This window comes from Euleptes europaea, chromosome 3, assembly GCF_029931775.1.
Source record: "Euleptes europaea isolate rEulEur1 chromosome 3, rEulEur1.hap1, whole genome shotgun sequence".
In the NCBI taxonomy this organism is placed as follows: Eukaryota; Metazoa; Chordata; class Lepidosauria; order Squamata; family Sphaerodactylidae; genus Euleptes; species Euleptes europaea.
Genome location: NC_079314.1, coordinates 32,152,523 through 32,165,244, shown reverse-complemented (window position 1 = coordinate 32,165,244; position 12,722 = coordinate 32,152,523). Strand labels below are relative to the sequence as shown.

The 12,722-nt window shown below is 46.8% G+C and overlaps 1 protein-coding gene across 1 annotated transcript in view; it reads left to right on the top strand.

Annotated features, from left to right (window-relative positions):
• The first annotated feature begins 630 nt into the window (after window positions 1-630).
• The window catches only part of LCK (LCK proto-oncogene, Src family tyrosine kinase), a 29,246-nt gene continuing 17,154 nt past the window's right edge, over window positions 631-12,722 (top strand). The window contains exons 1-8 of the mRNA XM_056845766.1: window positions 631-735; window positions 2,837-2,918; window positions 4,831-4,921; window positions 5,459-5,557; window positions 7,102-7,205; window positions 8,533-8,682; window positions 9,836-9,988; window positions 10,973-11,152. Of these exons, the coding sequence (XP_056701744.1) occupies window positions 637-735; window positions 2,837-2,918; window positions 4,831-4,921; window positions 5,459-5,557; window positions 7,102-7,205; window positions 8,533-8,682; window positions 9,836-9,988; window positions 10,973-11,152 (958 nt within the window). The 5' untranslated portion in view covers window positions 631-636. The remainder of the gene's footprint in view (window positions 736-2,836; window positions 2,919-4,830; window positions 4,922-5,458; window positions 5,558-7,101; window positions 7,206-8,532; window positions 8,683-9,835; window positions 9,989-10,972; window positions 11,153-12,722) is intronic.

The following is a 12,722-nucleotide window of genomic DNA, read 5'->3' as shown; positions in this document are numbered from 1 at the left end:
AGTGTCTTGATTAATTTTATCAAAAGCAGTATCAGGTAGTGAAACATTCTCTTTTTGGAGCTGATCTACATTTGTTTACTGCAACTACTTTTGGTTCTAAAGGGACAAGAGAACATGAAGCTGTAGGACTAACTCTCAAAGAGGAGTTTGGACTTGGGTGTCTAGAAGTATAGAACAGGTCCTCAGTTGTACTACCTTGAGTTCTGGCCTTTTTTGGGGGGGGGGATAGCGACCAATTGTTGGAGGGACTGGAACCTTTGGATGAAGTTATTTTGCTCTGTTTCTGGAAGTGTTGAAAATATGCTTCTAATGCCAAATAATATTGGGCTAATTCACACATTATGAAGTCTATGTGTCCAGGTTGCCAACTCCAGGTTGGGAAATTCCTGGAGGTTTGGGGGCAGAGCCTAGGGAGGGTGGAGTTTGGGGTTGTGATGCCATAGAGTCTGCCCTCTGAAGCTGCCATTTTCTCCAGAGGAAGTGATCGGGAGATCAGTTGTAATCGTGGAAGAACTCCAGGCCCCACCTGGAGGTCTTTTTAACTTCTTTTCCTAAGCAATTTACTCAAAGCCACCCGTAGCTGGACAGTGATTTGAAGTGGGGTATCTTTTGTCTCCCTCCCACACCCTGGCAGAGATGATGGGTTGCTGCTACAGTTCAGAGGACGAGTGGATGGAGAATATAGAAATTTGTGAGATCTGCCACTACCCCATCGACCCAGACACCAAGTTAGAGGTGAGACAACCTTCTGCTCAAATTCCCCACAGCTTTCCTTAAATGTCTGCATTGACTCCTTGCCGAATGCTTTGCACAAAGTTCCTGAACGTTCCCCTGGCCCCGGCTTTGAAAGCCAAACCACATTACAGCTTCTCGCTGTTAAAATTCCTTTCCTCCCTAACCTGCCATGTCTGTCTCCCCTGCACGATGTACATTTTCTCTTCAGCTGGATGGATCCTGGAATGTAGGTTGCAACACTGGTCTCTATATGACAGTTCATTTTCAATAGAGACAATTACCGTAGTTCTTTTAAAAAGTTTTTATTTTAAAAAGCAACCCACTAGGGTCTGTTACCAATGGTTGCTAACTTAGCGTATCAATCTTGCATCCCTCTTTGATAGGGTTGCCAGATTTTGGGGGTGGAGACTGAGGAGGGCAGGGTTTGGGGAGGGACTTCAATGGGGTATAATACCATAAAGTTCACCTTCCAAAGCAGCCATTTTCTCCAGGTGAACTGATCTCTGTCGCCTGGAGATTAGTTGTAATAGCAGGTGTCCAGCCTCCACTGGGAGGTTGGCAACCCTACTCTTTGCATCCACATTCATTTCCCTCCAAAAAGAGTGGGAGGCTAGGCTTGCCAAATCTGGATTGGGAAATTCCTGGGGACTGAAAGGGTGGAGCCTGGGGAGGGTGGGTTTGGGGAGGAGTTGTGCCTAAAAAAACACGTTACCCCAGGTCAGGGGTCGGCAAACTCATTAGTCAAAAGAGCCAAATATCAACAGTACAACGATTGATTTCTTTTGAGAGCCAAATTTCTTAAACTTAAACTATATAGGTAGGTACACTGTTTATTAACTTAATAAACTTTAATTAAAGTTTTAAGTCTTAATTAAACTGTAGGTACACTGAATAAAACTTGATATCATACTTAATAGTGATCTTATTTATTGATAAAAATTAAATTGTAAGTCCCTGCCATTTCCCCCTCCCCGTCCGGAGTTCTCGTCTGGAGGCCTGGTCTACCTGGCCTCCGGCTGAGTCCCATTGGGAGGCGAGGTCTACCCATTGGCTTTCTTGGCAGTAGACCTGGCCTCCGGAGGCCCATAGAAGCCAATTGGTAGACCTGGCCTCTGAAGGGGGACTTTTTCCCCTCCTTGGAGTCCAGGTCTACCGCCAAGAAAGCCAGTGGGTAGACATGGCCTCCCAGTGGGACTCAGCCGGAGGCCAGGTCTACCAAAGGAAGCCCGCCCGCCCAACAGCTGATAGGCGGGGGGGGGGAGGAACTGCCGAGCCGCCCGCCCAGCAATCGCGGCTAGAGGGGAGGGGAGGCTTTAGCCTCCCAACCATTGAGGGTAAGGGAAAGGGGGACCTGGCCATTCTCCACAGCGGGGGGAGGGAGAGACAGCGCTCTCTCTCTCTCTCTCTCTCTCTCTCTGAATGTTGCAGTTAGAGGAATGTTATGTGAGTGCTTTTATGCAGACTGAGTGAAAAGCAAGAGTTTGCAGAGGAAGGGGGGGCGGTTCTTGTTTTATCTACATGGGTGTCATGTCTAAAAGGAGGATTCCTGCACCTGTTTATGTACACAGGGGCAGTTTGTAGTGCCACAGGTAAAATACCTTTATTGTGGGCACTTCAAGAGGGACTTTAAAGGTAAAGGTCCCCTGTGCAAGCACTGGGTCATTCCTGACCCATGGGGTGACGTCACATCCCGACATTTACTAGGCAGACTTTGTTTATGGGGTGGTTTGCCAGTTCCTTCCCCAGTCATCTTCCCTTTACCTTGGAAGGATGGAAGGCTGAGTCAACCTTGAGCCGGCTACCTGAAACCAACTTCCGTCGGGATCAAACTCAGGTCGTGAGCAGAGCTTTTGACTGCAGTACTGCAGCTTACCACTCTGCACCATGGGGCTCCTTAGAGGGACTTTAGTGGGTTATAATTTCATACAGTCCACCCAAAGCAGCCACCTTCTCCAGGGGAACTGGTTTTGTCTGGCAATCAGTTGTAATTCTGGCTTGACCTGGTTGTTGGCAACCCGCCTGGTGAGAAATGTGATGGTCACCCTCTTCTCTTGAGAAGTGCTACCAAATGATCTTGACTTTGTCTTTATTTCTCCCTCAGAGGCCGACTGCCAATGGCTCTGAAGCTTGGAATCCTCTGCTGTCTAATGAAGTGGTTCCTCCTCCCAGTTCTCCTCTTCAAGGTTTTACTATCTTCCCACTCCTAACTGCAATGCAGGCCAAAAAGCCTATCTACCACTGTCAGGGCAGGACATTGGGAACTTGGGTGAAAGGCCAGGGCACACAAACGCAGACTGTAGTCCTCTGCTTACATCCTCTCTAGGGTTGCCAGCTCCAGGTTGGGAAATACCTGGAGATTATGGGCGTGGAGCCTGAGGAAGGCCGGGTTTGGAGAGGAGAGGGACTTCAATGCCATCGGGTCCAATGGCCAAAGCAGCCATTTTCTCCAGGGAAACTGATCTCTGTCATTTAGAGATCAGTTGTAATAGCAGGAGATCTCCAGCCACCACTTGGAAGTTGGAAACCCTAATCCTCTCCTGCACTGCATTGTGGGAATTGTAGTTCCCAGAATGCCTGACGTTGGTTATCAGGTGTTCTGGGAGCTGCAATTTTCAGAATACACAGGGGGTGCATGAGGGTGTATTCTGGGAACGTAGTTAAAAATGCCTGAAAATTAAGTCATGTGCACAAGTTACACTGAACGCACATACAATTGTGTACAGTGTACATTTGTTTACTCTTTATATGTGTGTTGAGTAATTCTCATGTTACAGTCAATGCATGTACATAGAGTTGCCAGCCTCCAGGTGGTAGCTGAAAATCTCCCACTATTACATCTGAACATGATACAAGCCTTGTTTGCCAACTTCAGGATGGGAAATTCCTGGAGATTTGGGGGCAGAGCCTAGGGATGGCCAAGATTAGGGTTGCCAACTCCAGCTTGGGAAATTCCTGGAGATTTTGGGGGTGAAGCCTAGGGAGGGCAGGATTTGGGGGTGACCTCACTGAGGTATAGTGCCATCAAGTCCACCTTCCAAAGTAGCCATATCTCCAGGGGATAGGGTTGCCAGCTCTGGACTGGGAAATACCTGGATATTTTGGGAGTGGGGGCTGAGGAGGGCAGAGTTTGGGGAGGGGAGAGACTTCAATGACGTAGAGTCCAGTTGCCAAAGTGGCCATTTTCTCCAGGTGAACTGATCTCTATTGACTGGAGATCAGATGTAATAGCAGGAGCTCTCCAGCTAGTGCTGGGAGGTTGGCAACCCTACCAGGGGAACTGATCTCTGTCATATGGAGATCAGCTGAAATTCCAGATCTCCAGGTCCCACCTGGAGTCTGGCAGTCCTAGCCAAGATTGGAGAGGGAAGGGAGCTCAGTCAGCAAGGATGTGAGTTGCCATTTTCTCTGAGGGACAACACACTGCAATCATTTTCTCTGCTCTCAGCTGCCTCACATAACCACTGCATTGCTTTTCATCAACAGGGCAGATAAACTGGGGCGGGATGGAAAAAGGAGGGGGGATTTTTCTCTGGCTCAGATTTACCATCCTATCAAAAGAGGTCAGCTGGAAGCTTCTCTCGCCCTTGGTGCCAAAAGGGCACAAACTTGGTCAGCATCTCTCAAACTCAGCAGATCTTGTACTGGAGGTGGAGGCAGCAGACTTTTAAGCCCAGAGTTGACAATCGTCTGACGGCCTCACTGGGAACATAGAAACGTTTGTGGTGTCTTCAAGTGGGAGCTGGCCAGCAAGCCAATCTAGGGCATAGGACTGAACAAGGGGACATTCCCAGGGTACAGACGAAGCAAAGGGGGTAACGCCCCAGACTGGCTGGGAGAAGTGGGGGCAGCATCTTCAGAGGCATTGCAAAGGATCTGAGGATTAATTCTCACTGCTTTACAGTCATCCCTAAAAATATTGCATCCCCTTCTCAAGGGACGGCTTTCATTGCTTGTGCGATTAGGCCGGCTGTTGTTTGCAAACGCATGTTACATTATCTTCAAGTAACTCCCCAGTTATGCAAGCCGAGTTTGAAATATCTCCCCCTGTCAAGCAACTCTGAATATCTTCTAGAAGTGTATTAATTTTCCTTTCAGATAACCTGGTGGTTGCATTATATGATTACCAATCAACCCATGATGGAGACTTGGTGCTTCGGAAAGGGGAACAGCTGCGGGTACTGGAAGAGTAAGTAAGAGTATTGTAAGCCGCCTTGAGTTCCACAAGGGAGAAAGGTGGCTAATAAATGTTTTAAATAATTAAATAAGAGTAAGTCTGTTCCCGCTTAAGAGTTTTACCTATGGGTCTGGCACTTTGACAAAAGCTCTTGACTCTCACATTCACTAGCAGTATGACTTGCATTGTGGGCTTGCATGCCATGATGCACATGTACAAGATGCTGCCCCCATGGTCCCCCCACTCCTCAGTATCATCTAGGTGTGCAAAGCCCCCTTTTGGGGGGATTCAGTAGAGGATTCAAATCTCTTGTTTCTGCTGGAGTCAATTGAGCCTGGTTTAGTTGGCTTCCCTATAGTGACTGGTGTTTGATACATTGCATTTGTTGTTGCTTTTTTTTGGGTGATTGTTTTACTGAATTCGTTTTTAGATTTTCCTGTTAACTGCTCTGAGCAGGAAAAGTGGTGTAGAAGTATGTTTTTTCTAGAATGAATAAAATAAAATTACACAGCAAAGGGGGACGACGGATATTTATTTTCCCCGTTCCAGGGATGGAGAGTGGTGGAAAGCCCAATCCCTCACTACAGGGCAGGTGGGCTTTATCCCATGCAACTTCGTTGTGAGATACAACAGCCTGGAACAAGAACCGTGAGTAGAAATGATCGTGTTCTCCCTCAAAGCGTCATTCATAAACTACCCTCAAGTCTTTCTAGGTGATTAGAAATATGCCAAAACAAAGGAAGAAACCAGCTCTGAAAGAGTAGATTTTATAAATGCCAAATCTTTAGTTCTGTCCCTTTGTCATCCTGGAGCGTGACCGAGTGATGGGTTCCAAGGCAGAGTTATGCAGCTGCAATGAAGGAACCATGCAAGTGGTGCACAGAATAGAGATTTTAATCCCTATCATAGTTTCCACTGTGTTAATGTATTTGTGAATTGGTGCAACTCTGTCACTCTCTTTCTCACTCTATCTGAACTAGAGAGGCAGGGGACAGGTTGGGGGATACTCTATTGTAATTATTTTAATGTGTGCTTTCATGTTTGGGGAAATGTTTCATGCACTTTTAAAATCTGAGTACTCAATGGACTTTTATGCACGGGTTGTTCCTGTTGTGGTCACACACACACACCCCGCCCAACTACTTTGGGTCTTCATTTTAATTATGCATGTATTTTTCCACCTTCAGATGTTGCCTCACTCTCCACTCTCATTTTCCCCACGTTTTCAGGATGCCGTTTTACCCAGAGTTTAAAGTCTGCCTTGATCCCGAATCGAAAGCCGGTCCTATGCATATTTGTCACTTCGGGTTTTTCTCCCTATGCCCATTCACACTTTTGCCTCTCACGTGTCTGTCCCCCTCATCCAACCCCTCCGCTCAAAGCTATTTGCGAGTGCACTAGCAAGAGAATAATGCTGAAATACCATGGGGCTGCTTATTTGGTCAGTTTCACAGCATGTGTGGGTCAGTTTCAGAGCGAACACTTGAGAGAATGCTGAAATAATCACAAACAACCCATGAGGCTGCTTATTTGGTCAGTTTCACAGCGAGTGTGGGTCTGTTTCGGTTCTTGGCAGAATGGAACAGAGCCGGGCTGATTTGCTGCCTTATACTCTTCCTCTTATAGGCATGAAAGCCTGTTTTTTGTTGTGAGTGTACCATTGGAGCAATGAAATGGTCACAAACGACTGTGTGAGTGTTTTTATGTTCTTATGGCCTCTGCGTTGAGGTAGCCAGAAACAAATTGGTTGGGGGGTTGTCCAGACCCTTCTCTGCTTTGGCTGTAAAGTGGTCACAGTTCAGATCAAATGAATGAATCCTGCTGTGGGGCTGGCAGGGGCTGGTGACATATTTCAAAAAAATAGACTGCAGCCAATTACAAAGAAGCGTTTTCAGGGAGGAGGGACTCACACATGTTTCAGAAACTCTGCATTTTCATTGGGGATGCATAATTGATCACAAGGTACTCCTTCAATTTCTTTGGGGTGTGTGTGTGGAAGCCCCTGTGCATACTGTTTTGAGAATTTGACTGCAAATACTGTGCTGTTAGAGAGCAGCAGATCCACAGAAACAGACCACGCGTAAAAGGCCAATGTTCTTACTTGCTTAAATAAACCTCATTGCAACTGCTTACTCTGATCACAAACTACATGGTGGGAAAGACGTTTATGAGCTCTTTGTTGTTTCTGGCAGGTGGTTTTTCAAAGCCCTCAGCAGGAAGGATGCTGAACGGCAGCTCCTGGCTGCCGGTAACACACATGGTGCTTTCCTCATCCGAGAGAGTGAATCCACCAAAGGTAACCAGTGGCCCCGCAGATGAGAGTCAAAGCTTTGTGACATTGGGGGGTTTGGAGACTGGGCACAGAAGGGTATCCATACTACTGACTCAGTTTGGCTAAACTGTAATTCATTTCCCCCAAGAAATGCGGGAAACTCCAAGAAACTGCTAGAGAGCTGAAGCTGAGTTGAGAGAGGTTTTGCTTGCCTTGAGGAACACACAGTCAGACAGGTTTTTGAAACAATACGAAATGGGATAAAAGTGGCCACCGTACAAACAGAAATCCTTTTCAAACTTCCTTCACCTGCCTTGATAAAAACAATTTATCTGTTTCCGGTCAGAAAATTCCTGAACATGAGATTTTGGGATCCTTTGAGAGAAATCATAAGAGTTAAACTGGGACGAAACGTTTGGTGCAGACATGCCCTGAGCATTAATAAGATACTAATGCTTTTTGTTCCTTGAGTCAAACCCAGCCCCTTTCAAAAGGGCAGTTCTGTCTTGTTAGTGACCAGAATTGTTAGGAAAGGTGGGCCCCTTTGAGTCTAATAATGTATTAATTAAAACATTTATACCCTGCCATTCGTCATGGTTAAAGGTGGGGTATAAATATGGAGATTCCCAGGGCTTTTTTTGTGGTAGTACTCACCAGTACTGTCAAGGGGGGGTGGTTTCTCCCAAGTCCTGAGGGGGAGTTGGTACCAATCGAGGAACTTTATATATGAGTACTGGCACTTCTTTTTAAAAAACAAAACAAAAAGTTCACTGGAGATTCCTGTTGGAATGGAACAGGAAATCTTTTTGAGGTAAGGGGGGACAGAATCCACACAGACCTCCTGGGATTCATCGCAAGGTGTCAATGAAGATGTGCTACGTTATGATCTGCCTCTGATGAGCTCTGAATTTTCTTTTGGGACCCCCAACTGCTGAAGCAGCTCCCCGTACAATCTAGCAGAGGTGGTAATAGCTGAGACATTCTGCCGATTCTCACGGAAAGCAAAATCTCAAAGCACATTTGGAGGAAGAAACGTCTTTTAAAAATTATAAGGGAGGAAGAAAGAATTTCTATAGTGACTTCTTTTTGTGGGGGAGGCTATTGCTCAGTGGGAGACCATTTGCTGTGCATGAAAATGGTCTCAGGTTCAGTGCCTAGCATTTTGAGTGGTGGGTACTGAGATGAGATAGAACCTCTGGCTCCCCAAGATCTGGGAGAGCCACCAACAACCAGTGTAGATAATACTGAGCTAGATGAACCCAGCTGGTAAGGAACAGTCATTTCTAGATAGAAGGAAAGAAAAGAACCTGATCCAGAACCTGAGTTCCCTTTTTCTCGTGCGTCCTCCTAGGATCCTTTTCCCTCTCCGTGCGGGACTTTGACCAGAACCAAGGGGAAGTAGTGAAGCATTACAAGATCCGCAACATGGACAATGGCGGCTGCTACATCTCCCCTCGTATCCCTTTTGACAGCCTGCACAAGCTGGTGGAGCATTACACGCGTAAGGCTAGAAGACTCTGGCCAGTCCTGGGAGCCTCTCCATCCTTCTCTGCCTGTTCTGGCTATTGGTGGGAGTAGGATTGCCAGCTCCAGGCTGGGAAATTCCTGGAGATTTGGGGGTGGAGTCTGTGGAGGGGCCTCAGCAGAGAGAGGTTGTCATAGAGTCCACCCTCCAAAACAGCCATTTTCTTCGGGGAACTGAGCTCTGGAATCTGCAGATCAATTGTAATCCCAGGAGCTCTCCAGGCCCTACCTGGATATTGGCAACCCTAGGTGGGAGGAATTCTGAACTTTTCTTGCCTTTGGTAAAGCGAGCTGTCACCTGCTAAAGTTTTTGCTACCAATATATTTGGTGGACTTTATCGTGCTCTTTAAGGGATTCAGTGTAACTCAGCACCTCTTCTGGAATTCCCAAGGGGTAACCATGTTAGTTTGCTACAGAAAAAAATAGCTAGAATCTTGTGGCACCTTAAAGGCCAACAAGATTTTATTCTGGCATCAGCCTTCATAGACTAGAGCCCACTGTCAGAGGCTCACTTTGCCAGATGTGGGCAGTGGGACTTTGCTAGGCAGACGTTTTAAGTAGGAGTATGGAATTCTAGAACGGGCAGGGAGCAGAAAGTACCATCAAGTGGCAGCTGACTTATGGCGACCCCATAGGTTTCCAAGATAAGAGACGAACAGAGGTGGTTTGCCTTTGCCGTTGACTGCATCTCTGTAGAGACTATGGACTTCCTTGGTGGTCTCCCATCCAAGTACTAGCCAGGGTCAACCCCGCTTAGCTTTCAAGATCTGACAACATCAGGCTAGCCTGGGCCATCCAGATCAGGGCAGAGCAGGCAGAGGGGCACTGAAATGCCCATGTCACTTCCTTGAGAAGGTAATGTATGAATCAGCCTTTGCAGTCACATGGAGATATTTGCATTGCCCTTTCTGCAGCACACCCATTGTGCCTGCTGTGATCTGGATTATGTGCCCTATTTTGGGATGTGGAGTTGATGACCTTCCTTTCCTACCTGTTCCTAGGATTTGCAGTGACCCTTTCTTCCAAGTGGACATTTTAATTGTCACCTGGACCATAACCCTTCAAAAGAACTTTTGCTCCTCCTCTTTGCTTCATCTTTTCTGATTTGATTCTGCCTCCTGTATACCAGATCACACCGACGGGCTGTGCACCCTCCTTGGCAAACCCTGCCAGACCCAGAAGCCACAGAAGCCCTGGTGGCAGGATGAATGGGAGGTGCCCCGGGAGACACTCAAACTGGTGGAGAAACTGGGAGCTGGGCAGTTTGGAGAAGTCTGGATGGGTCAGTGTGGTGATGACTGGGAACAAGGGTGGTGGTCATTTGAATTTTCTGCATTTCAGCACCTTGGGAGTCTGTTTTTAAAAAACCCAATAAATGTCTAGTCCTCATGATTGTGGAAATAAGTTTTACAGTGAGCTGGAGCCTGCACAAAATCTTGTATGTCAGAAGTAGGGTTGCCAGGTCCCTCTTTGCCACTGGTGGGAGGTTTTTGGGGCGGAGCCTGAGGAGGGCGGGGTTTGGGGAGGGGAGGGACTTCAATGCCATAGAGTCCAGTCGCCAAAGCGGCCATTTTCTCCAGGTGAACTGATATCTATTGGCTGGAGATCAGTTGTAATAGCCTACTGCCTGGTCCTTTTAACTGGAGATGATGGGGATTGAACCTGGGACTTTCTGCATGCAAAGCAGATGCTCTACCACTGAGCCACAGCCCCAGAAAAAACACTGGTTTAGCCTATGAACCCATGTGGATTTTTTTAAATAATTCTGTAAGATTTTCCCAACAAAAACAAGCAGGAAAAGAAGAGAAGAGAAGAAAAGAAATGTATACAACTGTGTTTTACTTCTTATATGTTAATTCCTTTTTTTTCTAGAGATCTTTTGCATCACCTACTCCTTGATCTTTTAAACTAGAAACTGGTCCTGGCATCTTCCACATGCAAAGCAGATGCTATACCACTGAGCCATGACCACAGACTTAAGTTCTGTTTTTCACTTTGCAGTGTCATAAAGTGGTTGGAGTATTGGACTAGGATCTGGGAGGTCCAAGTTCAAATACCCAGCCTGCCAGGAAAGTTACTACTAGTTGACCATGGGCTAGTAATTCTCTCTTGGCATAACCTACCTCACAGGGTTGTTGTTGTGAGGATAAAATATGGAAGGGTACATTTACAGTACTGTAAGCTCCTTGGATGGTTGATATGATTAAAAAATGTACTAGACAGATAAGGATTCTTGGGCTCAGCACTTCACTCTGTTTCTCTGTAGGTTACTACAATGGTCACACCAAAGTTGCTGTCAAGAGCCTGAAGCAAGGCAGCATGTCGCCTGAGGCCTTCCTTGCCGAAGCCAACCTAATGAAGAAATTGCGGCACCCGCGGCTGGTGAGGCTGTATGCTGTGGTAACCCAGAAGCCTGTGTACATCATAACGGAGTACATGGAAAAAGGTGAGGGGGTGAGCCCTGTTTCCTGCCTTCACACTCGGGGGGGGGGGGCTTCATGTATAGCCAGGATTGTCCTGGGCTCCAGAACCCAGAACATTCTGAGCACCCCACATAGGGTTCCCAACCTTCTGACCTTCTTGAGTTCTTTGTTCAGTGGTGTGAGAATGGTGATTTAGTTAGAGTGGCAGGCCCATTGTCAGTCTTGGGGGCCTGACATTCTCCCAGAATAGGGTTGCCAGGTCCCTCTTTGCCACCAATGGGAGATTTTGGGGGTGGAGCCTGAGGAGGGACTTCAATGCCATAGAGTCCAATTGCCAAAGCGACCATTTTCTCCAGGGAAACTATTCTCTATTGGCTGGAGATCAGCTGTAATAGCAGGAGATCTTCAGCTAATACCTGGAGGTTGGCAACCCTATCCCAGAATGACAACTGATCTCTAGACTCCAGAGGTCATTTCCCCTGGAGGAAATGGCAGCTTTGGAGGATGGATCTTACGACATCATGTCGCTGCTGAGCTCTTCTGCTCCTCAAACGCCACCCTCCCCAGGCTCCATATCCAAATTTCCAGGAATTTCCCAAGGTGGAGTTGGCAGCCCCAATACCAGATGACTTTTTGTTGCAGCAGCCTTTCCACACTTCAGACTTCCCTTCAACCCAAGGCAGAACATTTTATTTTTGAAGTATCTCATAGTATAGCATCCAATATCATTTTCTTTTGAGGGTAACTCTCTACAGAGTTTTTCTCACTCTCGAGGCTGATGGATCTCCCTATGTGGAGTTAGCAAAGACTTTCCCCTAGATTAATTAAATGGGACTTTTCTCCCCATTTCCTGTACAAAATGTGGCTTGGCACTGGTGTTCTGTAACAATGCCTTGGCCGTCAGTTTTGGCAGGGTTTCTGCTTTCTGATTGTTGTGTCTTGGGCTTTGAATCTGTGAGCTGACAGCCGTGACCTTGGGAAGGGGACTGACTCGAGGGCCCTTTACAAACATTTTAAACTAATTTTAATTGCAATAAATTAAAAAAATTAAATATATCACAAAGGTTGGGGCAGAAACTGGGGGAGAGGGAGAATAATGTGCCTTAACAGTTGACAGGGGCGGGGGGAGAGAAGGGTGGGAAAAGAAAAGGGTAGAAACCTATAGCTCTAAAGATCTTAGTGGTTGTAGTGCCCACTCTTCAAGCCTTTGGGTCTGTTAAATTAACCTGTTCTTTTCAAAGTTGCCGCACCAAAGGTAATCTTGAACTATTGAATCATAGAGTTGGAAGGGACCCTATAAGCCATCTAGTCCAACCCCCTGCTCAATGCAGGATCAGCCTAGACGAGCATCCCTGACATGTGTTCATCGAGCCGCTACTTGAAGACTACTAGGGAGGGGGAGCTCACCACCTCACCAGTTCGTCTTGGAAGCCTTCTGTCTCTCTGATATTCCTTCCCCCAATCTCTGTTTTCCTGTCTTTCAACCATCCCAAATGTGGAATACACAGAGGTTCCCCACTTCCACAATCCGTGGCAAACACCAGGGACATCAGGGTCAGGTTCTACAGGATTTATTATCTGTGTATTTACAAA